Raw genomic sequence first — 15,958 nt, forward strand, 5'->3', positions numbered from 1 at the left:
TTCACAAGTAAAATGATCTTTTGATAATAATAAGATTTAGCAATTGAAATATAGCATTTCTAAATCTGTAAGCAAAGAAACCTTGAGTGGACCAGGAAGAATGTTGTGGCTCCCTGTGTTGAAGAAATACAAATTTATATGGGATAAACAAACACTTATCATGCTGGCCAATTGTCAACATTGTGAAACACTGAATTCCATTTTGGTGTAAACAATAATCAGGCTAAAAATAATTCCTAGGAAAACATCTTTTGAGTTGTGTGTAGAAAAAAACTTGATAAGAATTGTCCTGATTTCATGATGAATCTTTGTTTTTTCCCTTTTGGAGCTGATTTGTATAACCTTTTTCTGCGTGTCAAATACAGCATGTATACAGGAAAAGTTGTGAAATTTAAGAATAGCGTAATAAGTAAGATAAAATTATCACAGTGTAACTACTGGTAGGTCAAAAAGAACACTGCCAGCCTCTCAGAATCAGTCTGTATTCCCCTTCCCCATCTTGGTCCTTGACTATTATTTTTATGCAAATCACTCAGCTGTGTGTGTGTATGTGTGTGAGAGTAAACCACTCATGTGTGTGTCCCTAACCGTTAGTATTGAATTTTGCCTCTTGTTAAAGAAATCATGTATTCTCTTTCATCTCAGCATCAGGTTTATAGTGCTTTGCTGAGCTAAGTTGCTTCAGTCATGTCTGATTCTTTGCAATCCTATGGACCACCAGGCTCCTCTGTCCATGGGATTCACCAGGCAAGAATACTGGAGTGAGTTGCCATGCCCTCCTCCAGGGGATTTTCCCAACTCAGGGACTGAACCAGCAACTCTTATGTCTCCTGCATTGGCAGGCCAGTTCTTTACCACTGGCGCCACTTGGGAAGCCCCCACAGGTTTATAAGACCCATCCAAATAGCACCGTGCAATACAGTGTGTTCTTTTTCATCAGAATGTAGTATATCATGATATGCCTGTGATATAGTACTTAACCATTTTATAGTGTGGGCCTTTGGATTTGTCTAGTTTACTACTACTACTTTTGCTTTGGACATTATGGCCTATAAAATTTAATACACATGGACATGAGTTTCTCAAAGTGTGGTCTTTCCATCCTCAGCATCGGCATGAAACATGTTAGAAATGCAGAGTCTCAGGCCTCAGCCCAGATCTGCATTCAAATATCACCTTGAGATACATGTGTGTTATATATATATATTATATGCTGTTTCAGTGATTGTGTCTTTAGTCATAATATTTTGGGGTTTTCTGGTTTGGAAACTGCCTTAGGAATCCTTTAATGGTCACACACATGCACACAAATATGCACATACTCCCTGCAATCTCTGAGCAGTAGCCTCATTGCTCATTTTTGAAACAATTTAATCTAGTTTGAGTCAAATTTTGGGTATTTCCAAAGATAAAATGAAAATTCAAAAGAAAAAAATCTGCTAACAAGAGCTGCAAAGAATATGCAACAGATGGAAGACCTGCTGAAAGAGGACCCTGCACACAGAGTAGACAGATGATTTCCAGAAAGGGAGCTGCAGAGCCCCATGGGGAAAGCAGGTCAGACTCTCAGGTTGAGCAGACATGGGTTTGAATCCACTGGTGTCCCTGACTCGCTGCTTCATCTTAGGGAAGGATTGAGTTCCTTTAAGTTTCAGTTTCCTCTTTGGCAAAGAGGGGATAAGAACATCTACTCTGAAGATTCAAAACCAATGACTCTCTGCAGCACCACAGTCACGCTGCAGGTGCGTTTGGCTTTGGATCAGCGGCATCAATCTGTGTGAATATGACTTTCATGCCTTCAGAGCTTTCATGCTTTTCACTTTACTTTCGTGCTTCCTGCAGGAACGATTCCAGGTGAAGAACCCTCCCCATACTTATATTCAAAAGCTCAAAGGCTATCTGGATCCAGCAGTAACCAGGAAGGTAAGATGGATTTGTTTCCACTGCATGTTGTTGCTTCCTGGATTGTCACTGGCAGGGACAATCCTCGTGCCCTGGAGGAGCCCTTCCTTCCTCTCTGTTATAAACTCTGCTGGTGCCTCCGGGGAAACAATCCTGGGGTTGTTGGAGCCTGACAGCATTAAAAGACAAAGAAAAAAGTCATCCTCTCTTGAGAATGTGTTTAAAAGTTCTTTCCTGAGATGGGAGTCATGTACCTCTGATGGTTATTGAGTAGCTGCCATTTATAATTATACTGGGTGGTTAGTTCAGCTCAGAGGTGTTCAGGCCCCCAGAAAAACAAGGCCTCGCAAAGAGAATACTTGTCTTCCATGCCTTGGTGCATTTCCAGAGACCTTGAAAAATCACTGGGGCTTTGTCATCCCAGCTGTGTGCTCACATCCTGTGTTGATGCTCTTCACGGCTTCTCCCCCAGCCGTGCCCCAGGCCCCGAGAAGGTAAGGAGAGAATAGCTCATTCCATTCTCAGCAGACTCTCTCCTCTTACAAACAAGCTCTGCTTTGTGCAGCCACACAATTGGTTTAAACTGATGCCTCGTGGTAAAGCATGTAGCCTGGCACAGCCCGGTGGGCCTGGATCAGCCCTGGGATGTCTCAGGGCAGAGCTGCCCTTGCTCACGATGGGTGAAGGGCTCGTCACCAGACAGCACTTGTTTTTCGGTTGACCTGCCACAGCTCCTGCTTTCAGGGCTGCCCTGACAATATCTTGAGCTGAATTCCCTCTGTTGTTTCAGCACGTGACTCAGGAGCAGAAAGGCACACTTTTCCTAGTTAGCTGCTGTTTCCGGGTCTCTTGGCTTGGAGATACATTTTTTAATTTTGTTTCCTGCTTCCATTCTAAGCACTGCCCTCACTCTGCCAAAAGAAATCAAGCATAGGAGAACAACTACTATTTCCTTTGGGATGTTTCCTGGCCCTTTGTCCTGTGGTTGCTATATAGTCAAGCAGAAGTGAAGTCTAGTAGTGATGAGGCAAATGGTCTGTGGACCTCTGCTGTCACCTAGAAGCCATGTATGACGTAGCCTCCTCTTCTAAGAATGTACCTGTCAAAGTATCCTAATACCCTCCTCCTAAATATGGTACACATGTTTCTTTTTAACACAGAACTTCTGTCAGGTCCCCTTAATGAGACAGCTGCTCAATTCTTTTTTATTATAACTTATTTATTGTTAATTGGAGGATAATTGCCTTACAATATTGTGTTGGTTTCTGCTGTACATCAACATGACTCAGCCATAGGTATACATATGTCCCCTCCCTCTTGAACTTTCCTCCCACCCCATCCCTCTAGCTTGTCACAGAGCACCAGGTTTGAGCTCCCTGTATCATACATCAAATTCCCACTGGCTGCCTATTTTACATATGGTAATGTGTATGTTTCCATGCTACTCTCTCAATTCGTCCCACCTTCTCCTTACCCACTGTGCGACAGCTGCATAATTCTCAATTTCTTTCTTGTCCCCCTCCCCAAGGATATAGCAGCCTTCAATTTCATCAGATTAGAGGAAATTAAAGGAAGGTGTACCCACATGCATAAAACAGAACCCAGAAAAAAAATTATTTCTTTTGCACAAGGGCAGCAAAATTCTATATAAGAAATATTTTCAGAAATCCCCTAGCTTGTAAACCTTCTGGCTAGATGGCTTAGATCCCAGCATTGAGCACACTCCCCCTGTGCTCTGTGTGTGTGTGTTTAGTCATTCAGTCGTGTCTGACTCTTTGTGACTCCACGGACTATAGTCCGCCAGGTCCCTCTGTCCATGGGATTCTCCAGGAAGAGTACCAGAGTGGGTAGCCGTTCTCTTCTCCAGGGGATCTTCCCGACCCAGGGTTGGAACTCAGGTCTCCCACATTGCAGGCAGATTCTTTACCATCTGAGCCACCAGGGAAGCCCCAAGCTAGATGTGGCAGAATCCAGTACTGTATTGAGAGGTCCCCTCACCCAGAGTATCTCCCATCCCCGGACAGTCATCTCATTATTTGTCAAATTCTTTAAAAAGCAAGATATGAAAACTCCTAGAGCGCACTTAAGACTCCAGCCCCGAGCCCCCTGGGGAGGAAGATGGTTGGAGGGAGGAGGCGGGATCTTCTGGCCCAGTTCCAGTTCTCCCTTGGAAAAGGATAAAGAATAAGGCAAAGGATGCAAAATGAAAAGCAACAACAAATCAGCTGCACGGAAAGTGTTTTGCTTCCTTGCAAATAACTTCATAAAGAGACCCCAGACAAAGGATGTTTCTTTGGACTGACCTTCATTTCTGACATCTCTGCCCTGGCCTTATGTGTTCATCTGAATGGTTGTATTTGGCCTGAGCCTCATCTTTCAAGATCAGTCATTCAGCTCTCAGGAAAAAAAACAAAAAACCAAAAACTTAAAATGGACATTGGATCAACCATCCCTGCTTTAGTATGAGTTCTGTCAGGAGCTGGCAGTAGGAAATGATCTGTTCTACTCAACATAATTGTCATGCTTAAAGTCAGGAGAAAAGGAGATTTTGCCTGGAGTAAGGCATGGCTTGCAGTTGAAATGAGTTTACAATTCTCAGTTGCATTATGGGGTAAAAGACTTGCAATCAGGCTTCCCATTTTAGCCAGACAGTCTAAACTGAGCAGTCTCCCCTTAACTGCATCTGGAGTCCTCAAGTACTTCATTCATTAATCTTTTGTTCTCATTGAATTGAAGATTCTTAATTTGCTGTCTTCTTAAAAAAAAAAAATTCTTAAGCATATTCTATTTCTTCTAAGTAGTTTTAAATGAAACCCTGTAGGGCAGGGAAAGAAGAGCCTAAATTAGATATCTCTCCAAACCAGCCTCCTTATTTAATATACCAGGCGGTGCTCAGTCTGCACTTTACAGGGGTGTGCTCATGTCTGGCGTGGAGAAAGGCGATGGGCCATGAAGAGAGAAGTCTGGTTCTCTGTGGGTGCCGCAGATGGAGAAGGAAACCTATTATATGGGTCTCCAGGGCTTAGCTGTCTCCATGGGCTCCTCCCTGAGCCTGCCTTTTATAGAGAGGGCTGGGGGAGGCTGAACTCTGCTAATAAATAGTACCCAACTCTTTTTTTGTTGTTGTTGATTCCCACAGGCAAACAGTTTCCCTTTGAAGTTTTTTAAAGCATCCTGGGTACATGGTACAGATGCAGAGTGTTGGCAGTCATTATGTGTTAGGGAAGTATATGCCAAGGTTTCTCTTTGGTGCAGAGTCCAACTGAAATTCAAACAGTTCCCCCAGAGAACAGAACACGCAGTGAAGTCAGTTTAGTTGTGTCTTAGTTAATCCTGCAGTTGCAAAAGTGTAGCGCCTTCCATAGTAAATGCCTGATAAATATTACCTGCTATTGTTGTCATACCTGTATATCTCAGTATTTTGAGCTACGTTGTTTTGATATGTGCCTCTTAGTCCTTCAGCGGATCCTCCTTTGTACTCAGTTAGATCCTTGGTGGTATCCCGGTTGTCCTTGTCACCCTGTATGAGGTATGACCTTCCCTGAGGAAGCATAAGACTGAGTTAGGGAACCAGCACAGGTTGCGGGGGATGAACTCTGAGTTGTTTCCGAGAAGCACATGTGCAGACAGCCCAAGGCTTGTGACTCAGCCATGGGACTGGCCCCTCTGGAGCAGCCAGCACACCTGGAAGTGGTTTCCTCAGCTGTGTGACCACAGGCCAGTCCTCGTTTGCTGGAAAGCTCTCCAAGAAGCACTGGGCTTAGATGTCCCTCCAAACTACAGATGACTGTGTTTTGTCTTAAGCCATTCTTGACAAATTGGGGGTGGCTCTGGTTTTTCATGGCATCAGGGATGCTTTTATTTCACATCTCCTGGATGCTGCACACCTGAGAAGGTCTTCAGGGTGCTTCAGGAATGGCAGTCGGGGGGAAACTTTTGAGAGTCTTTGGAGAGGCAGCTGTGGAGAAGCACAAGGACCTTCAGAAGAGGAGGTAAGGGTAGCCGGAGCCCATCTGTGTTGAGCGGGAGTCCAGTCTGCCCTGGGGCACCAAGGCCGGCCTGTGGCAGGGTGCCCCCCTCCCCACATCCTGGATTCCTCTGTTCTAACCTTCCTCCTGTCCTTTGTCCTTGGGATACCTTTCTCTTTGGAGCTGGATGACCCTGTTCCTTCTGCAGTCATGGCAGCAGAGAAGGAGCCCCTGAGGACACATGGAATTTTGACATTCGTCAGGCAGAAGGGAAGTGTCTAGAGGGACCTTCCACATGAAGTAATGCAGAAAAGAATAAACATAGCAGGTCTGAGATCGCCACCTCGTAAAAGCATGCTTGCAAGGTTGGCTCTCGTTTGGCAACCGGACACTTGAATTTCGGGAGAGTTCCCAGCATTCCCTGTTGATAATGACTCACTGTGCCTGAACTCTTGATGCCAACCACATGGTTTATGCAGAGTGCCTCTTTTCCTTCTGGAAGTCTGCACTTTTGGTATGTGCTCGGCAGAGAGTGTTTAAGTGATGAACCCCCAATAGAAATCCCAGGTACTAAGTGTCTGGGCTTCCCTGGAGGCTCAGTGGTAAAGAATCTGCCTGCCAATGCTGGAGATGTGAGTTCAGTCCCTGGGTTGGGAAGATCCCCTGGAGAAGGAAATGGCAACCCACTCCAATATTCTTGTCTGGGAAATCCCTTGGACAGAGCAGCCTGACAGGCTACAGTCCACAGGGTTGCAAAGAGTCAACATAACTGTGTGACTAAATAACAACTCTAAGTTTCCAATGAGCTTCCCTGGTTGAAAACATTTCACAAATATTGTCATTTGTCACTCGTCTCGGGAGAGACTTGGAAGCATGTATCTGGTTTCCTCTGGACTTCACCCTATGCACCTTTTCCTTTAGTGGATTATACTTGGTAACTTTTTGCTGTAATAAATCCTAGCTGTAAGGATAACTATATGTTGGGACCTGTGAGCCCTACTGAATCATTGAAACGAATGATTTTAGGGTCCCCAACGCATAGGTATTGTATTGTATTGTGGGGTAGGGAAAAAAATAAGCTACTTAGAGACAGTTATTACATGAAATAAGTCGTTTTCCCTAGTCCTTGTGTGTACACTGGTAACAATGAGAAAAATTTGTGTGCTTTGCAAAAAATGTGAGAGAAGCCCACTTTAGAAGCAGAGATGTTTCTGTATTCTGTTAAACTTACTACAAGTAAGCTACAGTTATAACACTTGCTAAAATATCTTTTGTGAGAATATGTGTTCTTGAATTATAGAAATTCAGACGGCGTGTTCAAGAATCCACACAAGTGCTAAGAGAACTGGAAATTTCTTTAAGAACCAACCATATTGGGTAAGTGTTCCCACTGAACATTTTAGCTGTAAAGCTTTCGGACACTTAAGAGAGTGACTGAATCATATGCAAAGAACTAAGCTTATTTACTGTTCATTATAAGTTTTGACTGAGGTTTAGACGGGTGGAACCTTTTAGTTCTTGAATTGCTCACTGTAAAAGAATCAGTAGAGGCAGGACAGACAGTCCTTGATTTGGGATGTTTATGAGAATAGTAAAATTCTTTACTTGCGTTCAGTGATGGTGTATGTAGAGTGATTCTCTGGAAAGATAGGAACCCCCAACAAGTAATGTAGACTGAGAGCCTGGAAGATCTTGAAGCCTTCCCTGGAGTTCTTTGAGTTGGTTACTTGAAGCTGCCTTGTACTTTTCTCAGTTCTCTGGCCAAAAGAGGGCAGAGTCACTTGACTTACCTCCTTGTGTTACTACCTACTTTGTTCTGAGTCTCTTCTTCCTACGTCCCCAAATTTCAGGACCATGAAGTGTAAATCCATACCATGAAAGCGAAGTTTGGGGAATCTCTGCACTAACCATGTCAAAGAGTTTTTCATGCAACAGCATGGTTGCTTTGCCTCCAGCAAGTACAACTTCATTACACACTCCCTTTCTCCAGAATTGTATGGCAGAGTCATACAGTACTTTCAGATAACGTGTTTTGTCTCTAAGGCAGATGATATCAGTATTTTCTTTTATAGCTTCTGTTCTTTCCAAAGTACCTGTTTAACACCTGGTAATTATTTAACCCCTCTGGATTTTGAGTCTTTGAGACTTACAAGGAAAAAACTATAGACTTCAGATCTTTTAGAATTTTCCCCTGTGATAGGTCTACTGGAAATGAAGTTTTACATGTATGTTACATTTTTGTTTTTCAGACTCTTCTGTAAAATAATTACCCAAATAACAGTTTACTTTGTCTTCTGACTATGTTTGGTATAACCCATCCAAATGGTTATTTTCCACAGTTATTTCAGCATAAGTTTTTTTTTTAAGTCAAAGAAATGTAAGGTTAATTTTTAGCTGCAGAACCTGGGTGAGAATATTCATTTCCTTAAGGATAATTTCACATGCTTGGCACCTAGAGAGTGAAATATGTGGAAAATGAACTGATTCTAACCTAAGGTTGATAATCACCTTTGTCTCAGAAAGTGTGCTGTAGAACAGTGGATCAGAGTGGCGTGAAAACAGAACTGGAAGAGAAATTTAGGATTGCTTAAATTGATTGCTCATTTCACAGATTAAAATAATTAAGGGACAGAGAAGATAAGAGACTTCCCCAAAGTCGACGGCTGCAAAGCCAGATGTTTTGTTCAGAATGCTGTCCTTTTGTTTATCTGGCCTCATCTGGCAGTTCTTTCCCTGAAAGGAAATAAGATAATCAGGGCTCTGGGATCAAAGCGATGGAGCTTGTCTGTTGGGAGTAAAGTGGTGGTGACTTAATATAATATAGTTGGGCATCCAGAGCTTAGGAAATTTGAATATTTTGCAATATTCAGGGATCCGGAACTAGATTCCACTTGGTAAGGCCAACCCCTTACTGTTGACACTTCTTGACTGAAAATGGTGGGTTGATCTGTAGCCAGGATTTCTACAAATTGTCGAAAAGCATTTCTTCAAGCATTGATGAAATAATGTGAAATTGACCATCAAATACCAAGGCAAGGTGATCATTTCCAATATAAAGTTGGCAGAGTAGAAGCACTCTGGTTGAGTAGAAGCCAGTACAAATCTGCAAGCAATTGGCGTGGTTTGTTGTTTAGGATACTATAAGCACATTGAAAGAGTTTTACATTTTTCTTTCATCTTCATCAGCTGAAGTTTTCCCTTGTCTACTACCTATGTGAAGCGCTTGGAATATTTTGGCATTAGCAGCACAAAAATTCACAAAAGTGCATTGTCTGACATACCCTTATATGGAATGAAACCACACACTGGGATTTTGACCTGATTTGCTTGTCCTGAAAACCCAAACCTGAAATGGACTCTTCTTTATGAAGCTAACTGGGTTGACCACTTTTGATGGGGAAAAAATTTTGAAGAATTAGGAGTGTGAATATAATCAATGAGTACAAAGAGAAATTCTGGAAATGCAAGGTGCTGTAGAGGGAATCCTTAGATTTTTTATTGTACTCTTTGAGATACCATATTAGAAAGGTAATTGGGTGCTTATTTGCTTTAGGGAAAGGGAGATCTTGACCTATTTTTGCCATGCCCCCTTATCAGTTCTTTGACTTAAATAAATTATTATACATAAACTCTCTGTATTTATCATGTGACCTAAGTTAACTTCTCATCTATAAAATAAGAATAATAATACTTATAGGAATGTTGTAAGGATTAAATGGGGCTTCCCAAGTGGTGCTAGTGGTAAAGAACTTGCCTGCCAATGCAGGAGATGTAAGAGACACAGGTTCCATCCCTGGGTCAGGAAGATCCCCTGGAGGAGGGCATGGCAACCCACTCCAGTATTCTTGCCTGGAGAAGGCCATGGACAGAGGAGCCTGGTGGCCTATGGTCCATACGGTCGCAAAGAGTTGGACACTACTAGAGCGAACTACCACACGTGCAAGGACTAAAGATAACTTATGAAAGACCTGATATAGGGTTTAATACAAAGTAATTACTCTCAAGGCTTCTCTGGTGGCTCAGTGGTAAAGAATCCACCTGTAATGCAGGAGACATGGGTTTGTACCCTGGGTTGGGAAGATCTCCAGGAGAAAGACTCACTCCAGGATTCTTGCATGGGAAAATTCCATGGACAGAGGGGCCTGGCAGGTTACAGTTCATGGGGTATCAAAGAATCGGACATGACTTAGTGACTAAACAACAACAATTACTCTCAATATATGATAAGTTATTTTTTTGCTTGTTGAAAATAATAATATATAATAATAATTGGACAGTGTTGTATAATAATGATATGAAAGTGAAAGTGAAGTTGCTCAGTTGTGTCCGACTCTTTGCGACCCCGTGGACTGTAGCCCACCGGGCTCCTCTGTCCATAGGATTCTCCAGGCAAGAATACTAGAGTGGGTTGCCATTTCCTTCTCCAGGGGATCTTCCCGACCCAGGGATCGAACCCAGGTCTCCCACATTGCAGGCAGAAGCTTTAACCTCTGAGCCACATATATCCCTAAGGAAATCCATGCAGAGAATGTTACCTTCTCTATCTAAAAGTATCCTGATACTTAGGAGTTTATAACTCCCAGAAATTAAAAGGGAACATTACCTTTAAAAACTACTTTTCCTGAAAAAAAATTATCTTTGGCACAGGCTTGCCTTTCATGGTTAAAATCTGGGGCTCTGCTGCAATAGCATTCCAAGCTACAGCTTTGTCAAGCAAAGGGTGTGTTCTGAGTTTTGATATAAGCCTAAAACTTTTTAAGTGAATAGCCTTTTGAGAAAGAAAATTAATTTTTTTGGAGTCAAATTGAAATAAGAAATGGACTAGAAATAATCTCATTCACTTACTCTCAGGAACTATAATAATAGAGAAGAATTGGATTATGACTTACCCAAGCCCCTTGAAATGACTTGAAATACCCTTGAAAGGAGCCAAGTACTGTTAGAACACATTGGCTGTGCATTATGAACAGGCAGCTGCTGTGACATTTTGAAGGCTGGGTGATAAGATTCCAGAGGCACTGATGGTTGTGAGCTGGATAGATTGATAGGTGTTAATCCATGAAACTGTATTGTAGGCTCACTCTCTTTGCAGGTAATTTATTTTAGTGAAACTGCCTATTAGGATAGAAAATTACTTTTCATCCTGAGTGCGAGGTCATAGAGTTCTGAAAGATGCTTCCTTGGTTCACTGTATCTCAATGGGGAGATGAGAATAGGCATGAGATTACAGGTGGGAGGTACACCTCAGCAAGGAGAAGAGGAGAATGTCTGTAGAAAGAGGAAGGAGCTGAAGGATGTGAGGTGAGCATCTTCTTTCCTGGACTTCTTTATGAAACAGTGCTGTCTGGGCCAGGCCGGCAAAGGAAACAGAATGGCTCAGGCTGGGTCTTAAGGGTGTACAACATCTATGGTGTATGTGTAACAAGGTACCCTATAATTAATTCATTGTTGTTTAGTTGCTAAGTCTTGTCCAAATCTTTTGCAACCCCCATGGACTGTAACCTGCCAGGCTCCTCTGTCCATGGGATTTTCCAGGCAAGAATACAAGAATGGCAAGAGGGTTGCCGTTTCCTTCTCCAGGGGATCTTTTTGACCCAGGGATTGAACCAGTGTCTCCTGCATTGACAAGCAGATTTTTTACCATTGAGCCACCAATGAAACCATTAATTCCTTCTTAGATGGTGCTTTTTGGAAATTCACGAGATCATTATAATTTTGTTATGTGTTAAGCAGTGTATTCAGCAAGTTAAAAGTGTTACTTCTTAACAGATTTTTTTTTTTTTTTAATTGCTCTTGACCATTGAACCTCCCGTTTTCTAGATGAGGGAACTGAGAGTCAAGCAATTAAATATCTTGCTGAAGTCCCCACAATTGAGAAGCATTAAGGTTTGGACCTGCTGCTGCTAAGTCGCTTCAGTCGTGTCTGACTCTGTGCGACCCCATAGACGGCAGCCCACCAGGCTCCCCCGTCCCTGGGATTCTCCAAGCAAGAACACTGGAGTGGGTTGCCATTTCCTTCTCCAATGCATGAAAGTGAAAAGTGAAAGTGAAGTCAAGTAATTAAATATCTTGCTAAAGTCCACACAATTGAGAAGCATTAAGGTTTCAACCTGCTGCTGCTGCTTCTAAGTCGCTTCAGTCGTGTCCGACTTTTTGTGACCCCATGGACTGCAGCCTACCAGGCTCCTCCGTCCATAGGATTTTCCAGGCAAGAGTACTGGAGTGGGGTGCCATTGCTTTCTCTGAAGATTTGAACCTGGAGATGTCCAAATCTAAAGCTGTTAACCAAACCAGCAGTTTAAAATTTTGATTTCAAGACTCCTTTACTTCCTTAAATTATTTTGAAATCCAGTAAGTCTTTATTTCTGTGGGTTTTATCTATTAGGGCTTCCCTAGTTGCTCAGACAGTAAAGAATCTGCCTGCAATGCAGGAGACCCAGGTTTGACCCCTGGGTCGGGAAGATCCTCTGGAGTAGGAAATGACAACTCATTCCAGTATCCTTGCTTCAAGAATTCCATGAACAGAGGACCCTGGAGGGCTACAGTCCATAGGGTTGCAAAAGAGTCAGACAGGACTGAGGGACTAACACACTATCTATTAATGTTACTATATTAGAAATTTGAACTGGTAAGTTTTAGATACGCTTATTTTAAATAATTTATTACCTCATAATAAATATTAGTTGTAGATATATAAATATAAAATAATAAACATCATACAGCATTAATAGCATGAAAATAATTATTTTCCAAAGTGAAAAAAAAATTAGTGACAAGAGTGGCTTTGTTGTGCATGTTTACAAGTCTCTTTAATGTTTCACTAATAGAAGATAGCTGGATTCTCATACCTTTGTCTGCATTCAAGTTGTTGCGATTTGTTTTGATTTATGTACATGAAGGAAACCTGGCCTTAAAGAGATATGTACTTGAAAAAGTTTTTAAATTAACCTCTTCAGATAATTGGACTTCCCTGTGGCTCAGCTGGTAAACAATCCGCCCACAATGCGGGAGACCTGGGTTCAATCCCTGGGTTGGGAAGCTCCCCTGGAGAAGGAAAGGCTACCCACTCTAGTATTCTGTCCTGGAGAATTCCACGGACTGTATAGTCCATGGGGTCGCAAAGAGTCGGACACGACTAAGCACCTTTCACTTCACTTCATTGCACTTTCAGATAGTTGTGGCCAGAAATCACCAAAATTCAAAAGTGGTGATTTCTTACAGTTAGTTGCAACATGGAATCTGAAAGCGTATCAGTGAGATTTTGTACTCTTTTATACTAAAATCTATTGTGCTGTCTTGCACTCTGGGGATTTTTACCCATGCACCATTTTGAAACATGAAAAAATCATTTAAAAAATGTTTTACTGGGTTATCCTGATCTTTCAAACATAAACACACTTTATTCTACAATATAAAAATAATCACATTTGTCAATAATCACCAGTCTCATCAGAATATAAGCATTGGGAAGCTCTCAAACTCATGGTGGTGAATACCAGTGTTCCAAAAGTCCAATTTTTGTTTGTAAGCTCAAATTTTATTGACAAAAAATATTCTGTTTTTTTCCCTCAAAATGGCAGACTCACTTCCTTCACTTTTGAGACTATCTGATAGATAGCCAAGATAGAAGAGCCATAATGTGTCTGTCACTTGCCATTCCATGTGAACAGTGCCTGGGTCAGCTTGCAGCTCTAACAATTGTATCCATGCTTTCCCTCAAGACCGCGTAGTTTTTGGGCACGCAGCAGAAATGCTCTGTGGGCTTCCCATTTTGTCGCACAGAATTAAAAGATCCTCAGGGAGCAAGCTTCAATAAAATCATGAATTTTAGCGCTTCACTAAGAACAGTTTTAAGTGAAGTTCACTTTTTTCCCCCTTTCAAGTGCTTGGGGTGAAGAATATAATCAATAGGTGTATTCACTGGTGGTAGATTCCATTCACATCTCTTTTGTACCATCAGTGCAAGTGTCAGAAGAGTGAGAAAAGCAACTTCTCAATGTCTGTATGACAATAAGTTTAACTTCACAGACCCTGAGAGGGTTTCGGGGACCCTCGGTGGTCCATGGGCTATGTTAGAGAAACAGAGAAACAGTCTGAGATGCTGCCTCGCAGAAAAGACGTGGCCGCTGATGATGAATCTGGGTGATACTTAACCTTCTTTCTCTCCCTTGTGGTTTTTTTTTTTCCATGATTTGTCAGTAACTGCAGTTCCTTTCAGATGCCTGTTGCATCTCTCTAAAGGAGTGTGGCAGAACAAATTTACCATTTGTTCCTTCATTTTGTGTGTCTTGCATCTGTTTCATTTGATCTTACACATTTAAGGCCAGTAATGTCCTTTGAGACTTTATTTTCTAGATGAGAACAATGAGGGTCTAAGATTTGGGAGGGAATCAGAGGGAAGACAACATCAATCTGGAAACAAAGCTTTGACCCGACTAGAGTAAAACAGTAACTCTTGGCACCCGCATTTAGAGCCCTTCCTTGAATAAGTTTTTTTCCAGAGCTATTTCTCATTATCACTGTGCCTTCCAGCTCCCCAGCAGCCGGTTTGGAATTTGCCTAAATTCAAATTTACAACATATGGTATTTACATCGAATCTGTGAGGTACTCAGTAATGTGGCATGCTGTCAGAATCGGAAACAATTCTACTTTCCAGGACCTGTAATCACCCAATTTGAAATTCTCCGTACTGGCAATATGTTGAAGAGTGTGTAGTGTGCACAGAGGTGAAAATGGAAATTTACTACAGGAATCCTCAATTTATGATATGTCATAATCATGTACCTGATAATGCCCTTAAAGGATACTGAAAGTTGCCCTTTTTTCATCTCTACCTACCATCTCTATTTGATTTCCATAGTCTTTCATTTCCACAGAAGTTCACGCTCACTTCTGTTCTCTCCGATGCAGAATGATTGTTGTTTTCTTATAGCCCAGAGCCTTTTTGCTGAGATGAGTATACAAACCTGATACCACTTGACAAAAGGGGTGGTAAGGTAGGGAGCTGTGATGGAGTTCTATCTTATTCTTTCCTAAATCACCTGCGGGGGTCCGAGCCAAATTGTAGACCCAAGGAAGATCTCACAGCTTCGAAAAAGTGGTTAAAAATGAAATTAAACCTTTCAGAGGCAAGACATGTTATACTCTCGCCTATTTTTAGGAACTGAGCAGAAGCTCCTGCCTTTCACTTTGAAATTTATTTTTAAGGTCCTTTCATTAAAAGTCAGCAAGAACAAGCAGGGGTATTGATAAAGGCTTTGAAATAAAAGCCAATTAATAGGCTTTATAGTTGCATCAAAATATATGCATATTAGTACTTTGAGTCAAGAGGATTGAGCTCTGGCTGTACTTGGCTATTTCCTACCATTTCTTCCTTCCTTTCTTCCTTTAAAAAAAAGAAATCTGTGAGTCATTTTGCCTCTTCTCCAGTTTGTGGCTGAACTAAGTGAGGCAAAGGTGCTAGGGGTTGAGATGAGACAATGGCAGGTCCTTAGGGTGTCCTGGACCACTTATGTGTTTTAGAGGCAATGTCTGGAAAATCAACAAGAAGAACCTATAATGACTATTCTTCTCAACTCCTAAATTAGAGTGTTCTTATGGGGCCAGTCTGGGGGGTCACAAACAGTCGGACACGACTGAGCAACTGAACAACAACAAATATGAGCCACTGAGAGTGAAATCTGGGCCACGTAGACCAGGTGAAATCAAGATCACTCTGAGAAATCTGGTTTTCTTTCCAATTAAAAAGATGATCCCCCCCCCCCGCCGCACCTGCCCAGCTCTGGGGCTTTCTGCTGTGCCCCCAACTGCGGAGGGCTAGTTTAAATCATGCCCTCAGAGCCCATAGACCCAACCGATGGGAAGGCCACAGAGAGGCTAAAGGGCTTGAATTTCAAGAGCAAAGCTAGTCACCCAATTCAATAGTGAGCTCCAACCTTTCTTTAGTCTCCTACCAGTTTTAAAAGGAAAAAAATACTTTTTTTTTCTATTTCTAAGCTTTAAGAATGGGCACTTAAAAATGCCTCATGTCTTCTGAGACCTAGCCACATAGGGAGTAATTTAAAATAAATGAAAATAAGGATCTGGA

At 42.0% G+C, this 15,958-nt stretch overlaps 1 protein-coding gene across 5 annotated transcripts in view; it reads left to right on the top strand.

Moving 5' to 3' along the window:
- FMNL2 (formin like 2) overlaps positions 1-15,958 on the top strand; it is a 331,750-nt gene that overhangs the window by 218,332 nt on the left and 97,460 nt on the right. For all 5 annotated transcript variants that reach the window (XM_070390407.1, XM_070390388.1, XM_070390394.1 and 2 more), the window contains exons 3-4: positions 1,843-1,923; positions 7,171-7,247. In XM_070390407.1, the coding sequence (XP_070246508.1) occupies positions 1,843-1,923; positions 7,171-7,247 (158 nt within the window). The remainder of the gene's footprint in view (positions 1-1,842; positions 1,924-7,170; positions 7,248-15,958) is intronic.

Source organism: Bos mutus, chromosome 2 (assembly GCF_027580195.1).
Source record: "Bos mutus isolate GX-2022 chromosome 2, NWIPB_WYAK_1.1, whole genome shotgun sequence".
In the NCBI taxonomy this organism is placed as follows: domain Eukaryota; kingdom Metazoa; phylum Chordata; class Mammalia; order Artiodactyla; family Bovidae; genus Bos; species Bos mutus.